This window comes from Cervus elaphus, chromosome 2 (assembly GCF_910594005.1).
Source record: "Cervus elaphus chromosome 2, mCerEla1.1, whole genome shotgun sequence".
Taxonomy (NCBI): domain Eukaryota; kingdom Metazoa; phylum Chordata; class Mammalia; order Artiodactyla; family Cervidae; genus Cervus; species Cervus elaphus.
The window spans coordinates 24,110,824-24,131,744 of NC_057816.1; the positions used below are offsets into that span (position 1 = coordinate 24,110,824).

At 41.3% G+C, this 20,921-nt stretch overlaps 2 protein-coding genes across 5 annotated transcripts in view; one reads left to right on the forward strand and one right to left on the reverse strand.

Annotated features, from left to right (window-relative positions):
• The window catches only part of HPS5 (HPS5 biogenesis of lysosomal organelles complex 2 subunit 2), a 41,524-nt gene extending 28,274 nt beyond the window's left edge, over nt 1-13,250 (reverse strand). Inside the window, exons 1-6 of one of the 4 annotated variants that reach the window (XM_043874712.1) lie at nt 12,932-13,250; nt 6,213-6,376; nt 3,868-3,978; nt 3,635-3,699; nt 2,989-3,181; nt 1,504-1,637 (exon numbers count right to left, since the gene is read on the reverse strand). In XM_043874712.1, coding sequence (XP_043730647.1) covers nt 1,504-1,637; nt 2,989-3,181; nt 3,635-3,699; nt 3,868-3,978; nt 6,213-6,320 — 611 coding nt within the window. In that variant the 5' untranslated portion in view covers nt 6,321-6,376; nt 12,932-13,250. The remainder of the gene's footprint in view (nt 1-1,503; nt 1,638-2,988; nt 3,182-3,634; nt 3,700-3,867; nt 3,979-6,212; nt 6,377-12,931) is intronic. The other 3 variants (XM_043874702.1, XM_043874695.1, XM_043874687.1) reach the window with 3 other exon arrangements.
• Nucleotides 13,251-13,310: 60 nt separating this feature from the next.
• The window catches only part of GTF2H1 (general transcription factor IIH subunit 1), a 32,011-nt gene continuing 24,400 nt past the window's right edge, over nt 13,311-20,921 (forward strand). The window contains exons 1-2 of the mRNA XM_043874721.1: nt 13,311-13,529; nt 20,409-20,577. Of these exons, the coding sequence (XP_043730656.1) occupies nt 20,424-20,577 (154 nt within the window). The 5' untranslated portion in view covers nt 13,311-13,529; nt 20,409-20,423. The remainder of the gene's footprint in view (nt 13,530-20,408; nt 20,578-20,921) is intronic.

Here is a 20,921-nt window from a genome sequence, read left to right on the forward strand (position 1 = left end):
GCTCTATTACTCACTAGGTCTAGGCTAAAAATGAACAGGTGACACTGGATGATGTCCAGTTCTGTAAGTCTAACTTCATCACTGATCCACAGTCTGAAATAAGTCAGAACCAAGTACATCCCCCTTCCTACTAATTCCGGGTAAACGGACCCTTTGCGTCTCAAAGCCTTGCTCCATAGCTGTATACCTAGGTTCTGATACCAGACACCTGCAACCTGCTATTTCTGGTCTCATTTCCACAAGTCTTTCTCATCCCAAGACAACAAAGTGCAACCTCTCCTCACTGTCTCACGAGATAGAAGAACCCCCAGAAAGACATAAAAAGTTTCCAATCCTGGATAGTTCTAAGAGGACCAATTTCCAAACCCTGATTTTCCACACGTACACTTCCTTAAAATGATCTGAGAGCCCATGTACTTAGTTAGAGTGACATTTAGAGCTGTCACTCTCAGTATGGTGCAAACTTACCAATGTGATCCCCAGCAACTCCCATCTCAAGCCAGCTGGACACATCTTGGAATATGCCTAATTCTTTTTCGCTGCTCCCCAAGAGGCTGTACCTTCCTACTAGAACAGCCTCACCCCTCCTACCCCTGTGCCTTCAAACTTCACCTACTAAACCTCCTCATCAAGTTACTGAAGCTGGCTGGCGGACTCACAGGGGGTTATTAAGCAATTCTCTCTTCTTTTATATGTGCTCAAAATTCTCCATAATAAATTTCTAAAAGAGGGAATGGGTTCAGAGGAATATGGTAGCTGGTCAAGGCTACTGGAAGGGAAAAGGGAGGGTGGGGGGCAGTGAATATTTCTATGCAGTGAGAACGGCTGAGGAACTTAAGCACAATGATACACAAGATTTATTCATTTCAAGCCACTTCCCGTTCTGTTCTGGTATTTCACAGCCACCACCAACACATTCCTTTGCCATTCACAGGTCTTTTGGCTTGACCCTTGAGATTTCATTAAATAATTGTCAGCTTCACAAAGTTTTCAATTATTCTTCACCCAATTTTACCTTTTAGTAAAATTCTATTAAATACACAGCAAAATTCCCTATCACCATAAAACCTGAGCTTCTGAGCCATGTGGGAGAGCAGTTCTCCTGGGTTCCATTATCCTTGTTCTCCACCTGGGCACCTTTCCCAAAAAGTCTCTTGCTTTTCCAGCAAAAGAAAAAAAAAAAAAACAACTACACAGCCAATTTCAACAATAACAACAAACTCAATCAAAGAAGACTCCCTGATTCCCCATGCAGCAACAGGCCTTTGTTCAGCCTTCCTTCATGGCACTTAGACCAGGCTTCTTGGTAGAATGGAGTATTTGCCTTAGTCACCCACTGGACTCTCATCTATATCCTCTCTGCTCTCTAGCATCAACTTGCACAGAGCTGGTTCCTTATTAATATCTGTATAACTGAATTGAAGAAACTGGGCGAGATGACTTCTAAGTCCCTTCCAGTTCTGAAATTCTATATTTCCAATGACTCATGGTTAGTAAGCATACCTCTCAGTGTCACACAAGAAGGATCGAGTAAGCGAAGATACAAGTAGTCTTCCATCCAAATAATCTAACTGAACAACACAGGAATCAACTGTCGTTATTGTCTGAACAGGGAACATCACAAAGGCAGCAGCTGCCTAAAGGGGACGTGACAAGAAAATAAAATTTATCTTTATGTATACACATAATCTTCCTCTCTTTACCTTTTAAATGAAAACAGCTTAGAGGGCAAAACAGAAATTTTAAACGGACCAAAATTAATTTGCCTGTTAGACTATCAAAGTTTCATCCATTCATTTCGTGAAATAATTTTCTATGTAACTGAAGAGGAGGATTCTTTTTTTTTTTTTTAATTTATTTTTGGCACATGGGCTTCGGCAGTTGCAGCTCCTGTCGCTCCGGGATTGTGGCTCATGGGCTCTAGAGCACTGACTCAGTAGTTGTGGCACTAGGAGCTTAGTTCCTCCGTGGCATGTGGGAACTTCCCAGACCAGGGATCAAACCCATGACCCCTGCTTTGGCAGGCAGATTCTCAACCACTAGACCACCAGGGAAGCCCAGAAGAGGAGGATTCTTAAGGCTCTGTTTGTGATTATCTATTCTTACAGTTGGAATGAAAAAGACGAAATAAGTCTCGGAATATGAGAGAGAATTGTTTACCTGTAGACAGTACTTCTCCACTTGGAAAAAAAGACAAACTAGGGCTAAGAATCCCAAATGTATTTTGGATGAAAAATACATTATGAATCAAGTGGTAACTGTGATGGGTCATCATGAATATTTCATTAACACATCAAGAATACTATAATGTGTTAACTAAAATAATTAGGCAATGGTATTCAGATCTCTTCTAATCTGCCACAATCCTCCAAGGAAATAAGCCAATGAGAAACAAGTTCCCCACTTCTGATGTAACAGCTTTGGAAAAGGAGGACAGTGAGAAGAAGGTCCGCTGTCTTAATGACAAACTGGAGCATTCCAGGAAGCCTCAGGACCCACACTGCTGAGCCCAATCCAGGGGGTACCTTTAAGATTTCATTCACAAGTTACATTCATCCTGGAAGAAAGTATACCTGCACTCAAGAATTTCTTCGAAATGGGGACCAGGAGAATAGGAGCCTGGGCAACTGAGCATTCCTCCACGTCTGCCATTTTATTCACGTAACTAACAAACAGGCATCTGTTCTTCCTTGACAGCCAACTATTAAAGAACACTTTATTTAAGTGGGCCATCCAGGTGAATTATGGAGTAATGTGATAGAGAACATGCAAATTATGAAAGTTAGCTCACAGCCATTCTGCAACATGACCAAGATAAACCAGGGTACCATACATACTACACGCAAACAAGTTTTCTCAAAGTTAATAGTCTGGGCCCCAGATAACTCCGCAAGACATACAGATCAAACTGTGTTCTTTAATTGAAATTCTGTAAGACAACACCTTATATATTCACCCACTTACACAAAGCACTGAACTGGTTCTCACCTTTGTTTGCTTAGAAGTGTTGAGTTTGATGGCAGAAACTTTCCCCAAATGATCACCTACAAATACTCTAAGAATAGCTGTATCCCAACAGAGAGCTGTAACTTTCCGGCCTTTGTGTTCTGAAGACACATAAATTCGTTCTGGTTTCCCACGACGCTCTTGATTTAACTCCCAAACAACTACAAGACCTTGACTGTAAGAATGGAGACACAGAAGCAAATTTTTGGCAGTGGTGAAAAAGGTACAATTCCGCTGCATCACAGTATCAACTATATTAAATATATAAGCATATTCTTATTCTTCAGAAAAGAGGAAGTAGAAAGCCAAGATATTAATCTCCTTGCTTTAGTCCACCAATACAATACAATACAGAACTTTGAGGTTCTAAGTTATGCTACCTTTCTATTTTGAGGTCTCAGAAATGTTGCCTCATATTAGTGTTTTCCACAAATCCTATGGTGACCAAGTGCGCACCTTGGTTTGCTTGGGTCTAAATGGTTTCCCAGGTCACAAGACTTTCAGCGCTAAAAAAGGGTGAGGCCCAGGCGCACCAGGATGGTTGGTCACCCTAATACACACACAACCCCACATTTTTCAATTTCAGATGCATTTGGGAGAATCAGATAGCTTCAAAACAGTTTCTCACCTGGTCGCCACAGCAACATAATCATCATCATGTAAACAGCAGGCGATCTGAGAAATTGCACCTTCCTAGAGCACAGAAGGAAAAGTATTAGGCAGCTCCTCAAAAATGGGTAATTTACTACTCAATCTCAGGTTTTACCTTCTTCTTTTATGCCAAATGATATTTACAATGGAGAACTCACATTTATGACAGATACTCCAGACGGTACATGACAGGGGAACCCTTAATCTTACCCTGTGAGAAAGAAAAAGCCTGTGCTTCCAGCCTTCTTTCTGAATGAGGTTGAGTCCTCCCCCTGAGCTGCCCAAAGCCAGCCATTTTCGAGACACGGCTATACTTGTGCACTAGAAACATGGAAACAGACAAGTGAGCGACTCGGTCACGCAGCAAATAAACTATCTACGGAAACAAGATTCTGAGAAGCTGCGTCAGGTTCCTGCCCACCGCCCTACCCACTGCCAGTCAGACACAACGGGACTCAGGCTCTTCTTCTAGAATAGGGAAGGTACAGAACAAAGGACATTTCAGTTTTAACTTTTTAATTGAATCTCAAAATGGCTGAACAGGCTCAATTGTATAAATGAGTAATTTCCCCCTTTGGCAGAAGCCAGTTACTAGCCCATTCATATCTTCTGGGCAATGCAGCTAGGTCATGCCAATGCTGATCACAATGATGGAAGATCAAGTACCCAGGGGATAAAGCAACCACTTTAACAATCTGTTCAGGTAAATCCTTTCTAGTCTGTATGATGAGCACTGAAAACCCACAGCTCTGAGAGCAAGTGAGACTGCAGACGACACAAATACAAGTCGCTGTACTATGACTTCTCCCCACACCTTCCTCTCCTTATCCATCAGAAAAAGCAGTGGCCATGCTGTGCCCAGTACATTACGGTAAAAATTACTGGTTGGCAAACCAACATTCCCAATCCTCTTCAACCTTGTTTCTTTCCACTATAGAAGCTGGAAAATCCAAATCTTCACTTACCCAGTTTCTTTTGCAGCTAGGGGGAGCCCTGGGACTCAAGTCCAGCTAATGAGACTAAGCCCTGTGGGGGCTTCCTGGAAAACTCTGCCCTCTCAGATAAATGGTAGAATCTGAAGGGGGAAAAAGCCTTTGCCTCAGGCACCTCCATCTCACCTGAGCTGCTACTGGAGATAATCAAGAAGCCAGCCCACTTATCTTGCAAATGTGACCAATGGTCAATACACAGAAACTAGCAGAGCAGGAAAGACGGAGAGCCTGGGTCCTAAGGAATATCAGTGGCCACCACACTAAACCCAGAAACAACCACCTCCAACCAGGTTACAAACACCTTTATTGCTTGAGCCATTACTGAGGAGATTTTCTGTAACTTGCAGCTAAAAAAAACGTCAGCTATCAACCCTCCTAACTGTTGCTCAGATTACTTTGCCTATTTCTTCCTGTTCCTTTGCTCAGAGGCTAGAAGGGTGCTCTGGGGTGAGGAACTGGTTATGAGACTGTTCTTTACCACGTCATTCCTGAGTTCATCAAATGAACTCAGAGTGTCAGAGAAGCTCATACTCCTTCCCACAGAACTAATTTTTGGCTAATTTTGTAATGCTAAATTTTAGTTCTGTTCCCTAAAACAGAGGGGGTACATCAAATTCCTTGTTTTGAAATGAACTTCATATAACTGCAATGGTTCTTGTTGTTCAAAAGGCAATGAGGTATACTTATTTAAAGTATGTTACCTAGATGCCCATCAGCAGACGAATGGATAAGGAAGCTATGGTACATATACACAATGGAATATTACTCAGCCATTAAAAAGAATTCATTTGAATCAGTTTTAATGAGATGGATGAAACTGGAGCCCATTATACAGAGTGAAGTAAGCCAGAAAGATAAAGACCAATACAGTATACTAATGCATATATATGGAATTTAAAAAGATGGTAATGATAACCCTATATGCAAAACAGAAAAAGAGACACAGATGTATAGAACAGACTTTGGGACTCTGTCGGAGAAGTCGAGGGTGGGATGTTCTGAGAGAATAGCATTGAAACAAGTATACTATCAAGGGTGAAACAGACCACCGGCCCAGGTTGGATGCATGAGACAAGTGCTCAGGGCTGGTGCACTGGGAAGACCCAGAGGGATGGGATGGGAGGGAGGCGGGAGGGGGGATCGGGATGGGGAACACATGTAAATCCATGGCTGATTCATGTCAATGTGTGGCAAAAACCACTACAATATTGTAAGGTAATTAGCCTCCAACTAATAAAAATAAATGAAAAATAAAAAATAAAAAAATAAAGTACGTTATTTTCAATCAAATATTACTTTCTGAGAGAGTTTGGGGGAGGGGGCGGATTCAGTAGTCAATATCATGATTTACAAGGATGGGAAAGAATTCAATCAACTGCTTGAAAAATAAATCAAGAAAGCACTAAGAAAATATTACTTCTATGCAAAGTATTACAGCACAGGTGAGAACACCCAGGATTCTATAAAAAAATAAAAAATGTGGGGGGGGTGTGCACATGTAACAGAGAGAGCACCAAAATATGAATATGAAAATAAAACTGATACAAGGATCAAGAAAATCACCTTTAGACGAGTGGAGTCCAGCCTCAGGGCTGAAAGTAATGGATCCAGAGACTCAAATTCTGCAAGAACATGGCTGTAGGACTCTGGTATCACTGGCACAAAAGTCATTTACCCAGAGAGATGAAACTACGTTGAGGGACAGGCACAGCGATCCTGAATAAAACCTGCAGAAATATAATTTAAGAAGCTCACCCCTCTTTCAGCAAGCATTAAATGAACAGGTGTTACAGCAAAGAACAAAATCTAACTCCATGTTGGATCTGTTCCTTTTAACCTTTGCTCCCCATTGCTGTTGCTATCCATACATAAAGGCCTGCCTCAAGGAACCCTGCCCCTCTGCCTGAATCTTAAACCAAAATGCCTTTGTTCAGGACCCTCTCCACCTGGGCATGGCTACAGGAAGGGGGAAATTAACAGTCCCCTCCCTGACATCGGCCATTCCAGGAGATAGTTGCAAGATTAATAGCCTTTTTACTTTACTTCCTCACCTTCTTCCCCACCCCTATAAAACAGTCTGGTATCCAGACCCCAGTAAGATGGTTATTTTGAGACATGAGTCTGCCATTGTCTTAGTCAGCCACCTTTCCAAATAAAGTTGTTCTTTGCCTCAACACTTCTGTCTCCGATTTACTGGCCTGTCAGGCGGTGAGCAGAGCAAGCCTGGACTCGGGAACAAGTGGAGAAAACAAGGAAACATGAGAAAAGGACAAGGATTCCCTCCTCTGGAGCTGCCTGGCATCCAGGTGGAGAGAAAACATGTACAAGTAACATTATGTGTGACAGTCAGCTTGTACTGTTTATCACTCCCTGACTAAAACTCCCAGGGAACGAAATCCAGACTCTCAAGGTTCTCCACAATCCTATCCTACTCTATTTATCTAACAGTATAGAAGAGACACTGCAGAACATAAGGGGAAATTTTGTCAAGCTCCTCTATGGTAAAAGAGCAACTCCAGCTGCAATGCCTTGGGCTATAAATAATCTGTCTTTTAAGTCTCTCACTACATTCAATGGTTATGAGCCCACAATTCAACAGTGTTTAACAGGAAAGGGCCTCTGGATGGCTTCCTCCAGCCTGTAAGTGAGAAGTCGGATGCCGAGAATTAAGCACACTAAGGGGAATGAGAGCTTCCCTATCAGACCTGATAGGAAAAGATAGGAGTAAGAATTCACATCCCTGGGATTGCAAAAGTCAGACACAACTTAGTGACTAAACAAAAGAATACAAGGGAGCAAATGCCAGCTTCCCAGTGAAGACTTTGTAAACTAACACAAGCATTCTTACCGCTTCAACAACACTCAAGTTTATGTTTCTGTCAAATTATATGAGTTTCCAGAAAAAAGAAATAGAATTTAAGAAAATTCTACCCATTAATTTTCACTTTTCCTCAATGTTTTGTTACCTACCAAGCTGAGAATAAAAAGCAAATACCACGGAAAAATTCAGAAATAATTGTTTATACTTGTTTTTAATTATTTATACCTTGTGGTTTTGGTGTTTTTTTCCCCCAAAAACACATGTATTCACTCACTCACTTACTCAACAAATATGTACTTAGCACCAACTATGTGCCAGGCATCCTTTTAGGTCCCCGAAGTACAACAGAGGACAAAACGAGTCCTAGCATTCATGAAGCATACTTTCCAGGGGCAAAACACATATAGAAGCTTACAATACTTTTTACTGCATACACACAACATAGTTTTATTTTCTGCTATTAATGCTGTTTTTAATACAGCTTGATCTCTGTAAGAATGGTGTTCTGGGGGAAAAAAAAATCTTTAGTAGTTCTCCTATACTCAAAATATTAATTAAAAATCTTCTCTCATTCTTTCACCCATTCACATTATTAAGTGTTACAGACACAGAAAAATCAGGCTCACCAGACAAACAGCTCTGCTCACCATCCAGTTCTACAAGGGTTAAGTCTTAACCTGCTGCAGTTGCTGACCCACCAGGGCACACTGAGAGGAAATTAAGTCAACAGGATGAGGCCCACTGCTCCAGACAACAGGCCCCTCAAACAGATGTTTATCTCAGGAAGAATTTTAATCACCTCAGATTTTTATACCTCCCCATACATAGAAAAGCACTAAAATCTGTTCTTTGTGATTAGCAGTAGTCTTTTACCAACATATAGGCTTGCCTGCACTTATTTCCTAGCTAAAATTCATATGTAAACTGTCTTCTCAACATCTTCTAGTAAAATATGAGGCACAGTGGGGCTAACAAGACAAAATAATTCAGAAAGCAGTCATTTTATAATCAACTAAGGAGGAAAGACAAATCACACACACACACACACACCCTCATAAGGGGAACAAAAGCAAAGTAATACGTCAGAACACAGAGGACAGAGGGATCACACTGAGTTAAAAGTAACCACAGAAAACTTTCTAAGGGAAGTAGCACTAGAGCTGAGGAAAAGGCAAAGGGTAACAAGGCAGCAATAAGCCAAGTATTTACTGTTGTTGTTCAGTCACTAAGTGATGTCCTACTCTTTTGCAACCCCATGGACTGTAGCCCACAAGCCTCCTCTGTTCATGGGATTTCCCAGGCAATACTGGAGTGTGTTGCCATTTCCTTCTTCAGGGGATCTTCCCAACTCAGGGATGGAATCCATGTCTCCTCCATCGGCAAGTCAGAGGATATATTTGGAGAATTTACGTTTAGTCTTTGGTTGAAACACAGGATACAAGCAATGGAATAAAAAAAGATAACGCTGGATATTAATTCAGGTACAAGTTACAAAGCACTGTGAATCTCAAACCAAGGGACCTGAACAAATTATAATTTGGTAAGCAACAGAAAGGCACTGAAGTAATGGTAGTACTGGTAGACCACATAATTTCTGTGAAGTGCTGTGGGAAGACACCAGAAACCAAGGACTTGAGAAAAGGGGTTAGAAGTGAGAAACGAAAGATAAGGACTCAAGACATCTTGTGGAGAAAGAGAAAACCTCTCTTGACCTTATGAGCAGGGGAGACTCAGACATGTAGGTAGTAAGCGAACAGAATTTAGAATGATAGGGACTGAAGATACAAGAAAAAGAAGATGAATCACTGTGTGAGATCCTAAGGAAGATAGAAAGGAATGACATCAAGACCACAGTGGCTATCTCTTCCACTTGCAAACTTAAACTCTGATATGGATAGACCATTTGGCATTGGTCTCAGTGAAGAGAGAATGGCCTGGAAATTATGACCTAATCGGGTAAAAAACCTAGTTTCTATTTCTCTGAAAAAGATTTAACAGAGATGAGAATGAAAAGAGAACAGCATCTACAATGTCAGTTCTCAAGAGAAGCTGCTGGGTGTTAGCGAAAGTGAAAGTCGCTCTGTCGTGTCTGCCTCTTTGAGGCCCATGGACTGTAGCCTGCCAGGCTCCTCTGTCCATTGAATTTTCCAGGCCAGAATACTGGAGTGAGTAGCTGTTCCCTTCTCCATGGGATCTTCCCAACCCAGGGATCGATCTCAGTCTCCTGCATTGCACACGGATTCTTTACCATCTTGAGCTATCAGGGAAACCCAGTGATAGTGTTACACCCATTCCAAATTTATACCTTCCCGTGTGCTTACTATCTCTGAATAGACGCTTTACCTCCCAGACCTACTTACCAAATTCTTCCCAGGTTTTCAGGTCCAGCATAAGTTCCACTTCTCATAATTCTCAAAGTGGAAGACTCATAGATAACTCGGGGCACACATCCACATAATTCAAAAATTAATCTGAATTAAGTTTCTGGATCCCTGAACATTTTCAGGAAGGGAAAGGAAGTGCTCCCCCATTATACAGAGTGAAGTAAGCCAGAAAGATAAAGACCAATACAGTATACTAATGCATATATATGGAATTTAGAAAGATGGTAACGATAACCCCATATGCAAGACAGAAAAAAAGACACAGATGTATAGAACAGACTTTGGGACTCTGTGGGAGAAGGCGAGGGTGGGATGTTCTGAGAGAATAGCATTGAAACAAGTATGCTATCAAGGGTGAAACAGATCACCAGCCCAGGTTGGATGCATGAGACAAGTGCTCAGGGCTGGTGCACTGGGAAGACCCAGAGGGATGAGATGGGGAGGGAGGTGGGAGAGGGGACCGGGATGAGGAACACATGTAAATCCATGGCTGATTCATGTCGATGTATGACAAAAACCACTACAATATTGTAAAGTGGGCTGCACAGCCCATTCCTCCACAGCTCACACCATTATAAGGTACTTTTTTACTACTGGGCTGAAACCTGATGACTTGGAGCTTTTATTCCCAACTGTGGCTTCTACAGTTTAAGAAAATGTCTGCATGCGTGCTAAGTCGCTTCAGTAGTGTCTGACTCATTGCAACCCTATGGACTGTAACCCTCCAGGCTCTTCTGTCTTGTGATTCTCCAGGCAAGAGTACTGGAATGTGCTGCATGCCCTCCTCCAGGGCATCTTCCTGACCCAGGGATCAAACCTGTGTCTCCTGCATTGATAGGCAGGTTCTTTACCACGAGTGCCTCCTGGGAAGCCCAAGGAAATGTTTACTCCTTACAAAACAGTCCTTCAGTATTTGAAAAATATTATGAGGTCTTCTAAAAATTTACCACCACCAGTTCTTCAGTCATTCTGACAATTTCCAAATTCCTCTCAGTTCTGATAAGCCTTCCACACAGGACCTTTAGTTTGCCTGAACATGTCCTGTCCAGAATTGAACAGAAAACTCTTCAGGAGCTTGATAACCAGAATAGAGTAGAAACACTAACTTCCTTGACCTGGACACTAAGTTTCTATATTACATCCTAAAATAGTATCAGAGGCAGTTTTTTGTTGTTGTTTTTTTTCCAGGTCTGTTTTTAAAGTAGCCATGTCACACTTCTGATTCAACAGAGCAAGAAGCTAACTAACACCCAAAGAAATTTTCAAACAAAATTAATATAATCTTCCTAGCTAGTACCTGGGCTTCCCTGGTGACTCAGTGGTAAAGAATACGCCTGCCAATGCAGGAGACACAGATTCGATCCTTGGGTTGAGGAGATCTCCTGGAGAAGGAAACGGCAACCCACTCCAGTATTCTTGCCTGGGAAATCCCATGAATAGAGGCGCTTGGCGAGCTGTTATCCATGGAGTTGCAAAAGAGTTGGAGACAACTTAGCAAGTAAACAACATCAGCCAGTACCTAGATACAGTAGTATCGAGCTCAAATTGAAAGCTGCTATTAATCAAATTCAACAATGGATATAAAAAGTACCCAGAAATTTTTAAGCTGTTCAAACAAGAAGAGTAGAATGTTGATACTTGTTTAAGTTTGGTTAGGTACACATGAGGGTTCATTATACTATCCTGTTTATCTTTGTGTTTGAAATTTTTCTGAACAAGAATTTTTCTTGAGGTACATACAGTTAAATTACAATGCTGTCAGTTTCAAGTGTACAGCAAAGTGATTTAGTCATGCACATATATGCATTCAAGACTTTTAAGTAAATTCGTAACAACAAGAATCTCTGTACAAATCTTTCATTCTATAAACTTTCTGTGCCTCCATGGTTTAATATATGCTATTTCTGGACTCTTCCTCCACAGAAAAGACCCGTCTCTCCGCAAAACTGAGTTTAACTATTACTTCTGTCACAGTTAGCCTAGCAAAACACTAAGCAGAGGGTGGCCATAAATGCTTACCAAAGCCAATGAAAAAAACCTTCTGAAGAGTTGGTTTACTAAAGGTCACAGAGCTCATAAGTAGAGGTGAGACTAAAACCCACTAATCCTGAGTCCAAATCTAATTACCTTTTCATTTCCCCTATTGCTTGATGGCAACATAAAAGAGCTGTATGATCAAAAAAAAGGTTTTTCTCTTGGCCTAGTACTCATTTTACTGAACCAGTGTTTGCTGTGTGAACACCCAATGCAAATCACAGCGTTCTCTTTTCCCCACTACCTAGTGAAAGGAAGAAGAGGCAAGAGAGAAAAAAGGAAGAAAAATTAAAGATATTATGCCAAGAGGAAGTTGGGGATTCCCTCATAATGGGATCTTTCTATAAAGAAGGCTGAACGCCAAAGAACTGATGCCTTTCGAACTGTGGTGCTGGAAAACACTCTTGAGAGTCCGTTGGACAGCGAGGAGATCAAACCAGTCAATCCTAAAGGAAATCAACCCTAAGTATTCTTTAGAAGGAGTGATGCTGAAGCTGAAGCTCCAATACCTTGGCCACCTGATGCGAAGAGCCGACTCTTGGGAAAAGACCCTGATCCTGGGAAAGACTGAGGGCAGGAGAAGGGGCGACAGAGGATGAGGAGGTTGGATAGCATCACTGACTCAAGGGACATGAGTTTGAGCTAACTCTGGGACACAGTGGAGAGCAGCGAAGCCTGGCGTGCTGCAGCCCATGGGGTCGCAAAGTCGGACACGACTGAGTGACTGAACAACAACCCAATAGAGAACTCCTCTCTACTTTAGACCAAGAAATGGCGACTCACTCACTCATGCACTCAACATGCTTCGCACGCATCATTGCAGACCTCTGACCACAAGCTCCCTGCCTAGCGGAACTCCTAACTTAACACCAGTTAACTTTAATACTACATTCAGATCTCTTGAAAGAAGCCTCGATAATCAAGTTTTCAAAGCCAGGCTCACAGCCTGTAGACCTCAGCCCCTCTCCCCCACCTCTAGGCCAGCAGCCCCCAACTTTCTGCGGGTCACAGCCTCTCTCCCGGTTACGCGCCCGCACACTCACCGCGCGCTAAGAGCCGCACCTGAGCTTCAGTCTTCCCTCCTACTCCTCCCCTCCCAGGCGTACGTCATCCCGGAGCGCCGGGGACGCCGGGACAAAGCTGTTAACGGTACTTCCTCGTCACGTGATGGGTTACGCCCTGCTTGCGCGTGGTCCCTCCCCCTCCGGCCGCGGTCGCGATTACGCTCTCTGCGGCCTGCCTGCTGCTTGCCGAAGACGCAGCGCCGAACGGCACCGGAGGAGCCCTAGGCCAAAGGGGTGAGACAGCCAAGTTCCTGGGACCTTTCACCGCCTAAAGCCGGCGAGAATAAATGAAACAGGCGGGCACCGGCGGAGGAGGGAGGGAACTAGCGGAAGGTGTCATGGCGGCCGCGCTCTGGGGTCACGTGCCCCGCCGGCCCGCCTTGGTACTTCCGGTCACGTGCCCTCAGAGTTCTCGCAGCCAGCGATGGAGGCGAGACCCCCTGGTAACAGAGGCGGTGGCGGCGGCGGCGGCTACTGGGTTTCAGCCTCTTTCCCGCAGCATCTTTAAGAAGCTCAGCGAAACTCGACTCGACCCAGCGCAGTAACTTACTCCCTGCCCAGGGCCGTCTCCCACCTGGTAAGTTTAGACCGAAAAATGGGGGTGGACGGGTGGGTGATGAGCTGACAGGCCTGGGGGCCGCAGGACGGCACGGAATCTGCCCCTTTTTCCTGTATCCCTGTCGCCGTTGCTGCAATTCCCAATTCTGCTGTCTCGGTTAGCCCTTTATTATTCTGAATAGAGGAAGAGGCGACCCGTAATCTGCTTGTCTATAGGAAGCCAACCCCTCCACTGAAAGCAGGGACTCAAAAGATGTACCCTAAGCTGGGATGAGACTTGGCTCATGAGGGTGAAGGACGTGGAAGCCTCTCTCTGGCTGAGGAGCCCTTCCCGTTAGAGAATGTGCTATTGAGTCTTTCGGTTTCTGTAAGGGAAAAGCTTTCATCTTAGTTCCACACACCTTTTGCTTCGCTTGTCAATCCTGTCCCTCTTAAAACGACCTTAACACCTGTGCCAGTTCACCCCACCCCCGCCACTCACACACCAAGTTTTGATCTATGCCCAACTTGATCATGTTTAAGCACCAACACATGGAAATATATTATTTATTTTAGAAATTCTCCAAGGCTAAATTGTGTAAGGAAGTGTTTTCGTTGACTCTTAAACACCTGTTTTAGGGTCTATAAAATGGGGGGGAGGGGACGGGAGGAAAGAGATAAAAACTTAACCTTTTGCCCATTAGCAGACCCAGTTTTAAAAACATACCAAAACTGTGTGGTTTAAAGTATATCTTGCAGTAAGTACTGACGCCATAAGGAAGTGGAACAATTTTTCCTCGTGAATTCTTACCAGAAACCCCAGACGTATAAAGCAGCATGCCATGGTGGAATTGCATTTGGGAGCACCCATCATACCCACTCAGTCTCCCCTCTTGGAACACAGCTTGAAAATCACTGAACTCGACTTTGGTAACTAAAGCAAGGTTGCCAACCCTAAGGTAGATTTTGAAAAATCAAAGGTAGAAAAATGAGATGGAGGTCACAGCAGAGGGGAGGGTAACCTCAGGCTTATGGCATACAAAAGGATTAGACTCTAGAAGGAATTTTGTACCTTTTAGCAGACCAAAATCCCTGGTTTGGAAAAGAGGGAGATAATTTGGAGCCATTAAACCTGTTCTGCTACTCTCAGCCAACACTTAGCAGTGTGGCAGATTGAAAGATTTGAGTCTCTTCTGGGTGATATTAATAATAAATCTGTATGGTAGTGCTCATGTGGGGGAAAAAAATCCACACAAGTGCAGAGAGAGCTGTTTAAAAATACTAGGAAGGTTGATGCAAAGAGAGGAATTGGTTAAAATCAGTGCACCAGACGAACAACTTCAGTCAGTTGTGGCTGCTTCTTATACCTCCTGCTCTAAAGGCTTATATCTTCTTCCTTATAGTCTGTCTGTATATCTTTTAGCCCTGCTTTTCTGTGCTGCTGGTTTTTCCCTCACCATCAGAAGTTGTCAGAGCATTTTGGCCGCTATTTCTACTTCATGGATACTGCTACTAGAAGTGTCTTTAGTTCTTTCCTCCTTTCTCCACTTTGATTACCAACTGATGGCTGTCCTCTCACTTTTGGTATCCTACTGTTGTCGGCATGCAGCATTTATTAGTGAATACAAGCATACACTTGCCTCTGTCTTGCATCTCTGTCGCATTTTCCTCCTCCTTCCTCTCCCTGCACTGCTGTAAAATGAAAAAGTGCTTGGTCTTAAAATTGCTACTTCAGTTACTCCATTTAATGTCCTTCTTACATATGTGACTATCCTTAAAACAGTACATTTTGGTCACTCTTTACATACTTCCAAGGTCTTATTCCCTGTAGTGCTGAATTGTTAACATTTTTTAGGCTTGCCTAACGGCAAGCAGCATTCCAGATCTCCATTTTGTATGCTGGCAGACACAGAAGCACTTTCTCTAATAATAATCCTCCTTTTAGAGAGTGATACGGAATTTATTTCATGTGTCGCCTGTTTTGTTTTCCTGCACCATTTATCTCTCACGTTGGAAAGGGAATGGAAATGCAGAGATACAGGATGTAGGAAATGGAAAGTTAAAGATTTCTGGCAAGTAGTTTCAAATTATTCTTACCCCTGTTTACTTATAAGCCAGTTATTGGAATCTGTGAGAAATGGTACTCTGATCTGTGAATTGAGTTCCTGGAGTTTAGTCCAGAATGTATGTACAAAGGTTTCTTGTTTCTTAACCAAGATTATACCCTTTTAACAGCAGAGATCTTCCATAAACATCACAGGTGTTTATTGGACTGTTCCCTCGGGCTTAAATATGCTGCTGGGCCCTGTATTGCCATGAACAACATATGCAGCCTCTGCCCTTCTTTATGAAGCTTGCAGTCTTTCCAGGAGACAGACATTGAAGAGTTACTTTAAAAATTAATTACAGCAGTGATAAGTGCTGTAAAGAGAAGAACAGGAAACCTTGCCTGGTGACTTTGAAACTTAGAGGAGACCAAAAAATGAGCACAAGCATGTTGATGGAAAGGGAGGAGACTGTGTTCAGGCTCAGTGCAAGTAAATATTTAACTGCAAGTGAATTAATGCCTTTGCTGGAGGATTTTACTATTTAAAGAAGTCTTGTGGCAGATTATTTCATAAAGTAATCTTTTAAGTAAAGCTACATCTCCAGCAAGCCGCTTTATTTAAATGTAACCACATCAGTATTTTTCCTAAGCAAAATAGTCTGTGGCTCTTACAGAGTTCTACTAGAAAGAACTTTTGCCTCCCCAAGGAGCCACCTTCAAGAAAAATCTAGAAATCTTAGACACCATTGCAGGATGGTACCACTGGTTCTGTTAAACTTCCTAAAACTGGTCCTTCTGTGGTTAACAGAGGTGCTGCAGATGAGCAGGGAAATTTGCCAAGCAAGTTACCTGTAAGACAGTCGACTAGTTATTCCCAGTGTTCAATAACTTAACTCTGATGCATTTGTAAAGCTCCCTCTAAATGGATTTTAATATGAATGATTTTACCTTTTGTTTTTCCCAAATTGATTTAAAGTAGCTAATATTAATCTAATTTATCCTCCACTTTACAGTTCCCCTGTCTTCATTCATCTTTCTTCCTTACCGACCCATCTCAGAAAAGTTTTTCTGTACTTTTCCAAAGCTAACACTTTTACTTGTGTCTGTAAGCCCAGTTAATTGGGGACTTTCTCTATCAACTGTCCTTGCTTTTCCTCCATACATGGACGTACTTAAAATTATCCTGTCATTATTTGCTTATCCCCCTCCACACACCCTCCCCACCTGTCTTTCTCAGATTTTAATTCATGTTTCCTAAAACATGGTTCCTGTGGTATGCAGTTTAATTTTACAAAGTATAGATAAGGTTTTTTTAATTTTGTAATAATTAATGTTATTAATGTTAAAATATTTAATGGTTCCATAGATGTTATAAAAATTACTCTAAGTTAAAGTTTTAATACTAAATAAAAATAATATGCATATTACAAAACTTGAAAATAACAGTTACTTTAATTCTTACCCACACTAGCCACCTGTAACATTTTCCCATGTTACCTTATAGATACAGTTTGATAGATCATAAACTCTTGGAAAGACTTTTTTTTTTTAGGTATTTAGTTACTTGACTGCACTGGGTGTTAGTTGCGCTGTGTGGGATCTAATTCCCTGACCAGGGATCAGATCCGGGTCCCCTGCATTGGGAACCCAGAGTCTTAACCACTGGACCACCAAGGAAGTCCCTGGAAAGACATTTTTAATAACTTTTTCTCGTTACAAAATACAGTGTTTATTGTAGATAGTCAAGAAAACAAAAAGAACATTCAAATCATGTGTAGTCCTGTCACCATAGATAACCACTACTAAATTGGGTATATGTCTCTCCTGTCATATATATTTGCAGAGTAGCATAATGGAACTCCAAGGTCAGACTGACCCAGATTCAAACCCAGTTCTACTTCTTGATGCTTTGGGAAACCTTCTGGATTTCTTAGACCCAGTTTCCTTTATCTGCAGAATGGAACTAATAATAGAACCTACCTCAGGATTGTTAACTGGGGACTCAATGAGATAATGCCTATAAAGAATTTAGCCCAATTCCTGGCATGTATTACAAGCATTCAATAAATTTTAGATAGGTTTTTTAAAATTTAAGAATATATAATCAAACTAAGGTTTTTTGCTTGTTTTGAGCACCTACCAGGGAATTTTTTTAATGGCATTAAATAGTCCTTTAGGGACTTCCCTGGCAGTCCAGTGGTTAGGCCCTGTGCTTTCACTGCCGATGGCCCAGGTTCAATCCCTGGTCAGGGAACTGAAATCCCACAAGCCGCAGCACAACCAGAAAAGGGAAAAAACAAACACTTCTTTAAAACCATGGTTTTTCAAACTTTTTAAACAACAGTAATCAAAATCTCAGGAGGACATGAAATAAGTAAATCAGTTAAAAGATGTCATTAAGAATTTTAATCCTTTATCATATATGATGTATATTAAAGCTGGAGGTTGTAAAGTAGCATGGGAAAATGCTTTCAATGACAGGTAAATAAGTTGATTAACTTGGGGCATTTTTTAGAATCCTTTTTTGTTACTGGACTTAATGAAACTCAGTTCCAGCATTTATAAATGCCTGCATAATACAGACTATCTTTACCTGCATGACTTAGCGGCACCTCAGACTCATTTTCAGAGCTGAATTGCTTGTCTTCACTTACAAACTTGTTTTTTCTTCTTACTGTTTCAGTAAATGGCATCACTGTACTCATGTCAGTAACGCTTAGAAGTGGGGTGTAAGCAGCTCTGACATCTTCAGCACAACATCTATTAATTCTGCTTCCTCAGTACCCCTCCTTGTCTCTTCCTCTCCATTCTCACTGCCCGCAGCCTGCTTCAAACCCTTCTGGTTCCTCTCTTCAGTCTCTCTCATATTGTCTCAGATTACTTTCCTAAAATACAGATTGCTCCCTCATTTCAGTCTTTTAGAAGTTTTCTGTTGTCAGCCACACAGTGAGGTATTTTCCATTGTCTGCCTCCATCTTAACTGTTCAATTTCATATCCCACTGATCCCCATTATGAATTTTGTGCTACATCCAGAGCAAACTAGTAACCAACCCTAGCCCCAGTCCTCCAGTTCCAAACCTTTGCCCCAAGCCATTCCCTTTGATTACAATGCTTATTTTCTTTTCTCTGTCAAAACCCTCATTTAAGGCCCAATTCATGAATAACTTACATATTAAAAAAAAAAAAAAAAACTACTCATTCATGTAATAATATGGTGAGTTTCAAAAAGCCAAAAACAAAATCATAGTGCTGCATGATTCCATTTCCAGTGAAATCCTGGAACAGACAAAAACTAACCTGTGATAATAGGAATCAAAACAGTTGCTGGAGGGTGGGAGGAAGAGAATAGACTAGAAAGGGACGCGAGAAAACTTAGGAGGGTGATGGAAATGTTCTCTCTCTAGTTTTGGGTAATGGTACATGGGCATAAATGGTTGTCAAAATGGATCAAACAGAACACCTAAGAACTATGCATTTTGTTGTTTTGTTAATTATAACTGTATATTTCTTAGTTGCCCTAAGGTATCCATGACAAAGCCTCTTATATGAAGAAGTTAAGTGCCTGAGTCCTAAATCAGAACATTTTTTAATCTCCCTGAACTTTACACATTCTAATTTGTATACACTCATAGGCCTATCTTGCTCACTAGACTGGAAGCTTTTGAAAGCAGAAATTGCCACCGGCAGACATTTGTCATATTCCCTAGACTCCTTAGCTCAGTACAGAACTATTGAATAAATGTGTTCACACTGACTCTTTTCCACTTGGGGGTTGGAGTAACCTGTAAGGAAACTTACAAAAGGGAAGATCTGGCTAATAAAAATTCAGGTAGTCACCTTCAGAGAAATTAAAATTTGAGTCTTTTTTTAACTTGTGTTTTTAATATTTAAATCACTGCCTCAGTGAATAAGAAATGTTACAATAAAGCTTCACTTGTTTGCTCAGATTTAATTCTTATGACACCTGTGTATGTTAACTTCTCTGAAATTATAACTTACACCTGAACGAGTAAATCTTTTTAAGTTATATTTTAAGTCATTGCTTTGAGGATGAAAACTAAAGTCATAACTTCACCAGAAATGGCATATGTGCCCTTTGTGCTACCAGTTTCCCCATCCCAGCCCATGGCAGACTTCATCACTTGTGGTATCTTTCCTGCTGAACCCAGACTCATTCTAGATAGCCACACTCAAGGTGCTAGGATTTGGGTTGGGTGGTTCAGAATCCCAGAATTGGGGAGAAGTTGGGGGAATCTCCAGGCAAACGTTTGCTAGGTAATGGATTAGCCATATGCAAATGAAACTAGCAGTTGAAGACATTTCATTGTTAAAAGATGTGGGAAATAGTGTGTGAAGCGTTAAGTGTTAAATTATTTCAGTTTTATTTTTAAGTACACAGAAAGAAACTTAGACCAAGTTTTTAGATCTGGGAATGGTTTTAGGAAGGCTGCACAAGCCCTGTGGCTCTTGGTTCTTTCAGGTGAAACAATTTGAACTGAATTGTCCAGCAGTATAATTCTAAAGTTTTACAATTCCAAGAATAGGTTATAGACCACATATTTGTAGTCAAATCATACATTTAAAATTTAAGAATATAACTGAGGAAAATAAAAAGAAATCAAAAATATTTTTATTAGCATATGTAGAAACGGTTTGAAAACTGGCAGGTGTGTCCGTTTTAATTGTTGTATAAATTCACGCCTGTGGTATGAGCAAAATGAATTTAAATTTTAAAGGAATAGCGCAATACTTCACCTTTGAATGAGGGAAATGACTTTTTTTTCCCTTTCCTTATTACTCATTTTAGATTTAGAAAGGACTCAAAATCAACAAATCCAACCCTAGTTGAGATGTGAAATCTTTTTTTTTAGCACCTTCTAGCCGTCATGGCAACTTCATCTGAAGAAGTTCTGTTGATTGTAAAGAAGGTGCGACAGAAGAAGCAGGATGGAGCTCTGTACCTCATGGCAGAAAGAATTGCTTGGGCACCTGAAGGCAAAGATAGATTTACCATCAGCCATATGTATGCAGATATCAAATGTAAGTCAGCTATACTAAGGTGTGATATATGTTGTTTTTGTTAGTAATTTTATAAGGAGACAGCTTAGACTATCTTTGTGGATTTTCTGTTGTAATGTCAAAATATCAGTTGTATTGACATTACAAAGTGGGGTCACTGAATGTATATTATTCTATCACCTGCTTTTCTACAATAATAGAGTATATACAACTTCACATGTAAATCTATCTCACATGAAGTTCTCCACACATACTTTCTTTTTAAGAGTTGCCTGATAGTCCACTGGATGGATTTAGTTGTTTATTTAACCTATTGAAGGACGTTTAGGAAGTTTCCAGAATTTTGTTATTGAAAGCAGTGTTGT